At 41.1% G+C, this 10,757-nt stretch overlaps 1 protein-coding gene across 1 annotated transcript; it reads right to left on the bottom strand.

Moving 5' to 3' along the window:
* Positions 1-4,722: 4,722 nt before the first annotated feature.
* Positions 4,723-9,936, bottom strand: LOC106583759 (thyrotropin-releasing hormone receptor). Its single transcript, XM_014168321.2, has 2 exons — positions 8,732-9,936; positions 4,723-5,635 (listed from the first exon to the last, which is right to left on the bottom strand). Exons 1-2 carry the CDS (start codon positions 9,512-9,514, stop codon positions 5,198-5,200), a joined length of 1,221 nt encoding a protein of 406 aa, XP_014023796.1. The 5' UTR covers positions 9,515-9,936; the 3' UTR covers positions 4,723-5,197.
* Positions 9,937-10,757: the final 821 nt, after the last annotated feature.

The raw sequence follows: 10,757 nt of genomic DNA, 5'->3' as shown, positions 1-10,757 counted from the left end.
GTTATTTACTTTAAAATACCATAACATTGACAGGTCTAGTGGGACTATCCAACTATCCAAAAATGGAGTGCATTGCTCACAAGGGGACAGATTATTCCAGGTCCTCCGAATAGTGCTGAATAAGGGGACCTGTTTAAAGATTGATGTGGTCAATACCGTCATCCCATTTAATTTCTCCGTATACTGTATCTCAATTGACGATTTATGAAGAACATTTTGATGATTTGCTATGTAGTTGTCATCGCAGCTCTCCATTATTTAATGTAGTGTGTGTGAAGAATACACTTGAGCACTGCATAAAACCTGGGTGCACCTTTAAAAATAAACGGATGCTTTCAATGTTGCTTTCCACACCAATATCCCATGTATTACTCCAAATGAATGTGCTGTGATAAGGACAGATGGAAACTGCCATATTGTTAGCTGCCATATATGTTCAAATTCATGGTATTTATTTGTGCAGTCATCTGGATAAAATCACTACATGATTAATCACTACGTATTAGTGTTTTGACGAAGTTGCAAAAGTAACCATATGTTTTAATTGCATCCTAATGGAATTGATGAAAAAACAGTGAAGATGTGTCAAAATAAACAGAGACTAACTACAAATAATGACACATGAATTTCTGGATTCTGAGAGTAATTATCAATATTTGACAGGCTACATGATCAATGATCAATTTATTTATTATAGACAACTAACAATACAAAATACAAAACACAAACCATCCAAACAACAAGAGCAGTTTTTACAATGCAGAGAACTGCCAGCAAGAGAGACCAAGTTACACAACATTGCTGAGTGAAGATAAACTGTATAGTGTACATAGATGTCTTTCTTTTTTGAAATCACACCACAACATCATTTGTTTTACAGTGTCCGTGCTGCAAACTCGTTTTTATGGTGCACCACTCCCACAGTGTCCATGCTCCACCACTCCCTTTTATGGTGGAAACTGTGCAGCGAGGACAGTAGATGAAAGTGCACATACCTTCTTCGAAACTGAAGAACAGCGTAGCTCCACATTGATCGCTCCATAGCAAAATACTGTACATTGATTGGAACAAACAATAAAACGGAACAAAAGAAACTACATTATCACAATATAGCTCTACTGGCAGACAATTTAAAAGGTGCAAAGGTATGAATTGAAAACAGGTCTGAAACATACATTGAAAAACAAACATTTCTCATGGCACCGAACAATCAATTGCAAGCATTTTTACAGCATCCTAAAAGGGACAGAGAGGGCGTTTTATCAGTATATAAAAAACAACAATGAACTGTATATTTTTTCCTGATTTGAATTCTAAATTCAATCAATGCGTGTTCCTTTTATGCTTTATCTTTCTGTTTTTTGACCCTGTGCCCATGCTTTACGGCTGTACCATGACACACCAGCCTCCCTCAAATCTTCAAAGTAGAACACTTTGGCATTGATGAAACCTCTAATCTCGCCTTTGCTCTGTGGCAGTGGTTCCCAAACCTTTTATAGTCCAATACCCCTTCAAACATTCAACCTCCAGCTGCGTACCCCCTCTAGCACCAGGGTCAGCGCACTCTCAAATGTTGTTTTTTGCCATCATTTAAAGCCTGCCACACACACACCATACGTACATTTATTAAACATAAGAATGAATGTGAGTTTTTGTCACAACCCGGCTCGTGGGAAGTGACAAAGAGCTCTTACAGGACCAGGGCACAAATAATAATATAATAATAATCAATAATTTTGCTCTTTATTTAGCCATCTTACATATAAAACTTTATTTGTTCATCGAAAATTGTGAATAACTCACCACAGGTTAATGAGAAGGGAAGGGTGTGCTTTAAAGGATGCATATAACTCTGCAATGTTGGGTTGTATTAGAGTCTCAGTCTTAAATAATTTCCACACACACACTGTGCCTGTGTTTAGTTTTCATGCTAGTGAGGGCCGAGAATCCACTCTCACATAGGTACGTGGTTGCAAAGGGCATCAGTGTCTTAACAGCACGATTTGCCAAGGCAGGATACTCTGAGCGCAGCCCAATCCAGAAATCTGGCAGGGGCTTCTGATTAAATTCAATTTTCACAGAACCGCTTGTTGCAATTTTGATAAGGCTCTCTTGTTCAGAGATCAGTAAGTGGACTGGAGACAGGGCATGAAAGGGATAACGAATCCAGTTGTTTGTGTCAGCCGTTTCGGGAAAGTACCTGCGTAATTGCACACCCAACTCACTCAGGTGCTTTGCTATGTCACATTTGACATTGTCCGTAAGCTTGAGTTCCTTTGCACGCAAAAAATCATACAATGATGGAAAGATCTGTGTGTTGTCCTTGTTAATGCAGACAGAGAAGAGCTCCAACTTCTTAATCATAGCCTCAATTTTGTCCCGCACATTGAATATAGTTGCGTAAAGTCCCTGTAATCCTAGATTCAGGTCATTCAGGTGAGAAAAAAACATCAGCCAGATAGGCCAGTCGTGTGAAAAACTCGTCATCATGTAAACAGTCAGACAAGTGAAAATTACGGTAAGTAAAGAAAACTTTAAGCTCGCCTCTCAATTCAAAAAAACGTGTCAATACTTTGCCCCTTGATAACCAGCGCACTTCTGTATGTTGTAAAAACGTTACATGGTCGCTACCCATATCATTGCATAGTGCAGAAAATACACGAGAGTACAGGGGCATTGCTTTAACAAAGTTAACCGTTTTCACTGTAGTGTCCAAAACATCTTTCAAGCTGTCAGGCATTCCTTTGGCAGCAACAGCCTCTCGGTGGATGCTGCAGTGTACCCAAGTGGCGTCGGGAGCAACTGCTTGCACGCGCATTACCACTCCACTATGTCTCCCGGTCATGGCTTTTGCGCCATCAGTACAGATACCAACACATCTTGACCACGTCCATTTGATGTCACAAAGCTGTCCAGTACTTTAAAAATATCCTCTCCTGTTGTCCTGGTTTCCATAAACGTAACGGACATATTCCCGGAGCTGTGCCAGGCCCGCCACGTCTGTTGTCTCATCCAGCTGTAACGCACAGAATTTGCTGGCTTGTTTGTGAAGCAGTACTTGTTTCAAAACATCTCCTGCCATGTCACTGATGCATTGTGAAACAGTGTTGTTTGATGAAGGTGTCGTTTTTTTGGCCTGTCCCCCAGCATTGTCCCAGACAGATCCGCAGCAGCAGGTAGAATTAAGTCCTCCACAATAGTATGTGGCTTGCCTGTCCTAGCCCCTCGGTAGTTCACCATATAAGACGGTATCTGTTGTTTATGGTATCTGTTGCTTTTATACATGTCTTACTACTCGAAAGTCGTCTTAATTCTCGCTAAAAAAACTCTTCGATGGTCCAACGTCCCTGTCTGTTGTTCGGTGCTTTCCCAGGTAAGGGGGCAGTAGATCTTCGGCTGTATCAGATTCACAACTGTCAGTGTCCATGCTAGCTGGGCTAACAACAAATGTAGAATTACTGATGCTAGCATTGGATGTGCTCATGGAAGCAGAACAACTTGTGTAGTCGACAGGTGCAGGTGTAGTACTGCTGGTAGTAGCAGTACTACCAGTAGAGCTGGTATGTGTCTCTATGGACGCGGGCCTTACTTTTTGTAACTATTTATCCATTTTCGAACAAACGGAATGAGCAGCAGCTACGTTTGGCTACATATGGACCGTTAGTGGAATTCCCACGAGAGAGTAACGGTTAATGTGATTGGATGTTCATTATTTGACTAGGCTACCTGTATTTGACATTGTGTTGTTATTTCGCTGAACACTAGATGGTTTCATTTTATTTTTGGCAGTGAAACGAGGATTCTCAGGTGAGAAAAAACCTCACCCAAATGTATAGCCCTGTTGGAAAATATAAATGGACTGTTTGAAAATGTGAAGAATTTTTACATTATTAAATTTAATGTGAATCACCTTTTTATTTGGCGTACCCCCGACGGCATTGCGCGTACCCCAGTTTGGGAATAGCTGCTCTGTGGGATGTGCTTGGGGGGATCCAGTAAGGGGAAATGCTACCATCAGTCTCTGCTGTTGCAGATGTCAACATAATGTTTGGTCTGGTCATGTCAGGCCCCTGACCTAGAGACAACCATCAACCACCCAGGTGTCTGAGTCATCAAAGATCTTTCTCATTATGGACTCCGGGCCTTTCAACTCTTTTTGATTGAATCCACACCACAGTAGTCCATTATGGGTACAGAAGGATGTGCTGCATTTTTTGACACTAGCCCCTGTGGAAAGTTCAATATCGGGTGAACCTTCTGGCCAATAAGGTTACTATACATTTTTGACACTAGCCCCCGCAAAACGTTCCATATCAGGTGAGCCTGATTTATAGTAACCAGTAAGGTTACTATAAAGTCAAATGGCATTGAGCAGTCAAACGGATGAAAGATCTGGAGTGTCATTGCTTTGCTATCAGTCTTTTTCATCATCTGTAACCTTTAAAGAAATTTCATCCCACCTCATCTCTATTTCCCTGACAGGCAGGTTTCAAAGCAATGTGCGATATTTACACCCCTAGAGCAGAGATGGTTTTAATACTCTGCCTCCTTTGAATTTTGCCTTTGAAATGTGGTCAGTGATCACATTCTCTCTATGCTGTTTTAAAACATGCAAAGTAGCAGAATGGTTCAAACAACTTAGGCCAGACAGTTTGACTCCTCCCTTAGAGTGAGCTTATCTTTTAAACACACACACACACACACACACACACACACACACACACACACACACACACACACACACACACACACACACACACACACACACACACACACACACACACACTGAGTACCTGGCCTAGACTTCTCCAGATAAAAAAGAGGGATAACATCTTTCCCTTGTTATTTTTCCTTCGTAGGAAAACACTTTACAGAGACGGAAACTGTTGCTCAGTATGTGAAAGCAGTGAAAGCAGTATTACCTCGCAAATTAAATCTGTGTGTCACACAATGTTAGGACGGATTTAAACAATGCCTATAATTGGGTGCTTTGTGCTAAGATGGCTACAGAGAGGGGAGAATATATTTTCACCATGCTAGATAAAGAAATTAAGCATTCCTTCCTCTATTAACAACACATTTTTGGTATTTAATGTTTGCCGTTGTACTGCTCAAATATTAAATCAATTCCTCTGCAAAAAAATGAATTATAGAATAGAATTCACAAACTAGAGCCTGAATGGATTTACTTTTTCCGTCAGGGAGTGCTAAGGGCAACCCTGCCTGACAGAGAGGGGTCCTCGAATGACATCCTCTTGGTGCTGGGCAGGAACTGGTCACTGGGTGTGGGCGTGGCCAACTCATCCATCTCGGTAGTAAAGTGTTCAGGGCTCTCTCCATTGGTTGTGTCCTTGATGACGCTGTAGGTCAGGGCCACGCTGTAAGACGCCGGCTTTTCCAATCGCTGCGGACCGCAGTGACACAATTTCTTGAAGGAAGTGCGAAACTTCTGAGACATGGCGTTGTAGATGACAGGGTTGACGGCGCTGTTCAGGTAGATGCAGATGCGGCAGAAGAGTAGGAACCAGTGGTCCAGGTAAGCCTTGTCCAGGAAGGAGTTTACCACCACCAGCGTCCGGTAGGGCATCCAAAGGAGGGCGAAGAGTACCACCACCACAGCTAACATCTTAGTCACCTGACAACAACACATGGAAGAAAATCAACAGCCATTTTCATCAAAAGACATGGGAAAGAATAGAATTCAGCTTGACCGCTGTAAAAACATTTTGACACGAACCTGAAAAAATGTCTGTTCCTGCTATGCAAAGAAAAGTGGTTGAAATGGGTCAGAGAGCACCCTCTGACAATTAATATCAACCACAGACTGAAGAGACGGACAAAACAGCATCTATAAGACTAAACCAACAGAGCCTAGAGAGCAGTTTAATTACAAATATAATTATGATATGATCATGTTTATATTAAACTCTATCATACTTATTTATGTTGTGAGGTCTCACACCAGTGATGTGTCTCTTATTGGATAGGGCTAGGGAGCGACTATCATCATTACTCGAGGAACATTCCTGACCACTATCCTTATTCAATTTTGATCTTTTGAGGTAATTCATCAGGCCCTGGTATGTGGCATGGATTGCACTGGTTTCCATTCATCGCTAGGCCAGTTAGAGATGCGTGTGTTATGTCAGAGCCTTATCCTGACTTGTTTTGCTAAATGACCTAGCAGTGAGCATAGGTCCATCATCTGTCTTTTTTGTCTATGCCACTGAGACAGAAAGAGCCCAAGGCTGGCTTGGTCCATGTACGGACAAGGCTGAGGATGTGCAACCAAGGTAACCTAATTCATTACAAATAAAACATCTAAGATGTCTTTAGTGCTTATGTCTTCACACCCCAGAGTTAACGCTAGGTGGAAGCATCTAATATCTGTGGGTTTTGTCAAAATTGCTTACACTCAGTAAATTTGGTTGGGAGTCATTGATGGAAAGCAATATTCAAACCTGGTCTCAGATTTTCAAGCAAATTTCATTCAGGACTGAGAATGGACCACTCAGGAACACTTAACATCTCTTGGAAAGCCATTCTGGTGTGTCTTTGGCATTAAAATGTGTGTAATTGTCCCGCTGAAAAATAGAAGACTGAGGCAGTTTTCCTCTAATTTATTACCTGGGCTTTGCAACTTTCATTTTTATCAGCGGTGAAAGTACTATAGATTTAATTTCCTACAGGTAGAATTACATATAGAATCCCTATTCAATTAATAGGATCTCTGTGGACCTAATAGTAAAAATGTGTCCTTTTAACTTTTTTAATGCATTACCTTTTAACGAAGAGTCTATTGATGCACCCGTACCTCAATCTAAGTAACATCATTTTTTTTAATCCCAGACAAAGCTGTCAGTTTAATCTAGAGATGTCCGTTTTTTTGCATGGGCTGCATCTCAGTCCACCGCATCCGCCTATGTCAGCCTTACGCATCAGTAGTGGATGCCTTCCGCATCTGCGGTGGAAGGTGGGCGAGATACAGCGATGTTTGTCTGACCATGAAACATCCCGAAAAATTGGTCTTCTCACGAAACGTCTGTAGTGTCCTAACAGTTTGGCAATGGCTTGACAAACAGATGAAAACATCATGACTGGTTATGTTAATGACACATTAACCTCTAAAAGTCTAAGACTGGCGCGTGCCATCGCGCGATTTTACCTGAAATGCACAAGGTCCTCTACTCCGACAATTAATCCACAGATAAAACAGTAAACCTACAACCGACTGGAGTGTGGATGTCAGTTCATCTTTCAATCACCCACGTGGGAATATGCTCCTAAAAACCAATGAGGAGATGGTACGTGGGTATATGCTTCTAAAAACCAATGAGGACATTTGAGAGGCAGGACTTACAGAGCGTTGAGCTTCACAAATAGAACCAATCCACTGTCGCGCACGAGCAGTATGGGTGTAATGATTGAATAACATGTATGTGTACATTGATTTTGCATCGCTCGCGCACGCGACGCGAGCGGTGTGGTCAGCATGCTAGTCCACTCTAAAATAATTCCCACATCCATACAGTGCACTGTGCAGTGGCCATTTGATGAATGGAAAGAGACATCTGTTACAAATCAGCAAAAAAAGTGTAAGGAATTACATTCTGTGATAGTCATTCATTAGGCCTACACTTGTAAACTGAGTTCACTGTCCAGTCGCATCTCCTTCTCGGCCACTCATCTCTGCCTTAACAAAATGTCACTGTTATCGTCGAACCACATCACATTTTGAGGCGTATTCTACAAGTTTTCTAGTCCATTCACTAATTTTCATGAGGGTGACATGCGTTAACGACAAATAATAGTGTAATATCCTACAGGTTTCTTGGCATCTTCGTTTTAAATATTGTGTTGACTCATGTTTAACCGGTATGGTGTAGACGTACCCCAGTATTTATTTTGCGGTACTCTGTCTCCAGTCCCTGCTGGTGACAAGCATTCCCATAACATGCTGCTGGCACCGCAATACTTGATAATCCACTCCTTCAGATAAACTCACACCCCTCCCATTCGCATGCTCAGTCTCAGGTGCTGTGTATGCTCTATATGTGTTACAAACTACATTATTCAGTGACGTGTGCTGTCAGCATAGTGGCGAGGCTTTATGAGTCTATACTAATGCGGTTTGTTGCATGTTGACTTGCTCGTGCTGCACACTGCAATCTACTTACAATGACTACCCACTGGTTGAATCAACGTTGTTTCTACGTCGTTTCAATGAAATTACGTTGAACTAACGTGGAATAGATGTGGAATAGACGTTGAATTGACATCTGTGCCCAGAGGGCAAATGTTCACTTCTCTAGGATGTTATCATACACTCATAGAAAAAAAGGTCTTAATTATCTATAACCTAAAAGGGTTATTCGGCTGTCCCCATAAAATAACCCTTTGAAGAACCCTTTTTGGTTTGAGGTAGAAACCTTTCCACACAGTGTTCTACATGGAACCCAAAAGGCTTCTACCTTGAACCAATATGGGTTATCCTATGGGGACAGCCGAAGAACCCTTTTGGAAGCAATTTTTGTAAGAGTGTACAGTATATTCTTGGGTTGAACACGCCAACTTCACGACATATCATACCAGTGCAATTATAAAACTGTTGAATTCATAATCTAATTATACTGGAGTCACACACACACACACACACAAACACACTGTAGTTATTACACTGTAGATACACCTTTATAAGATAACAAACTTTAAAACAATAGTGGCAACTTACCTGCCTGCGAGAGCGGGCAGTTGTGCTACAGGATGAATTGTTGGTGCTCATCATCCTATTTCCTTGGCATGATTCTTTTTTCCACTTTTTAGTATTTTCCTTGGGGTCTGCCGGCAATGGGTTGAGGAAAAGAATTCTGGCGATAAATCCATACAGAACAGTGGCTAGCATGAGAGGCACCACATAGAACACGGCAAAGTCAGTGAAGTAGATTGGCAGGTAAAGATTTCTTGACACTTTGTATTCGCATGAGACCAAGGTAATATTGTCGTAAATCAACTCTTTCGTGTCAGACAGATAAAACCACAATGCGCAGTAGAGCGAGGTAAAAGCCCAAACGACCAGTATGATTTTCTTTGCTCTTGACAGAGTGCACATAAACTGCGCTTTTATGGGGTGGCAGATGGCTATGTACCGCTCAATGGTGAAAGCGGTGATGGAGCATGAAGACGCGTTGATGCCCAAGTACTGGAAATAAGTTATGCTAAGGCACCCGACGTATCCGTACACCCAGCCTCCTCCATACAAACTCTCTGTAATATTCGGCAGTCCCGCCGCAGTCAGAACCATCAGGTCGGCCACCGCCAAACTCACCAGGTAACAGTTGGTGGGTGTCCGCATGTGTTTGGTTGTAAGAACAACTAGTATCACCATAACGTTTCCAACCATTCCTATCCCACAGATGAGGATCACAAAAAATATGCTGACCACTTTGTATTCCATGCTATAATCAGTCCATGGACCAAGCGTCTGGTTATCTGGATTTAAAGTAACATTTTCCATGGTTTAGTTCTGTACACTTCACTTGGAGGAGTAATTCATTTCAGACATAGACTTTACATTTAAAATAGCCTCAAGAGAGTTCCCTTAAAAAAATCTATTAGTTCCAAAACCAAGTCATTATTCAATAAAGTATTTGGTATTACTTATCCAAAATAAAAGTTAACTCATTTCATGAGGTTATGAAAGAGATATATCATATAAAGTCGAGCAAAATATATTCGATTAATACGAAGACCAGGTTTGGATGTTGATGCTGTTTACCCATGTTTTAGTCCTCTTTATGCACGAAGTTAGGCAACTGCCAGTAAAAGCAAAGAGGTAAAGTAAACAGGTGTGACGTCTTGCGCTGCTGAAGTCTGAGAAGACAGCCTTCTCATTACGCACAGAGCTTCAAAGAGCGTTTTGACTGTGGCTCCACACTCTACCAGCTGTTCTGGTAGTGTGGTTGCAGCCAACAGAAAAGCAGCGTATGCATGCATGATAGAGCAGGGACGTGAATTTTAACAATGGATTTAAAACATGTACACAGTAAAATGAACTATTTGGATAAAGCCTAAAACAATAAATGAGTTAGGGTTTCTCAATTTTAGAAAACTACGTTTGTGTGAAACCAAATATATTAACCAAATATATGATTCAATGCCAACTGTTGTATTTGATTATTACCAAACCTATATTTCAAGTTGTACATTTGTAAAATCCTACTCAAATTTGACATTTCAGATGTATTGGTTATCTGAAAGTCTTGTTTGGACATCATGACATCACACGTGTTCAGTGTCTTTCTCTTACTTGCATTGACCTCCCAGCTAGCACATAACGTTCTGAGAACTATATATTTCATAGAGCTTGGTGAGAGCGTGGTTGTCCTATGGTCATTTTGCATTAAACCTTCCCAACACTTTCCGGGAACGGTGCAGGATAGTTGCTTGGCTTAGGCACATTATCAGCACGTTTATCGAACTTGACCCAAAAAATTATATATTGGTTTTTCATTACTTTAACAGAACTTTTCATTAAAAGTTAAAACATGGTTACATTTCATTAAAATGTTGGTAATGTTCTAGTAAAGTTCTCCAACTGGTTTGACATTGGGAATGTTCTCAAATAGTTCAGAAACAATGTTCTTCAGTGGGAATTTCAGTACTTCAACATAAACTTTTCCTGCAGATTTCCTGTGGTTCTATTTAAAGTCGGGTTCAACAGAACATTCAGAGAATGTTTTTTTCTTTAATCCTTATTT

The sequence above is a fragment of the Salmo salar genome, chromosome ssa02, assembly GCF_905237065.1.
Source record: "Salmo salar chromosome ssa02, Ssal_v3.1, whole genome shotgun sequence".
In the NCBI taxonomy this organism is placed as follows: Eukaryota; Metazoa; Chordata; class Actinopteri; order Salmoniformes; family Salmonidae; genus Salmo; species Salmo salar.
This window is presented reverse-complemented; position numbering and strand designations above follow the sequence as displayed.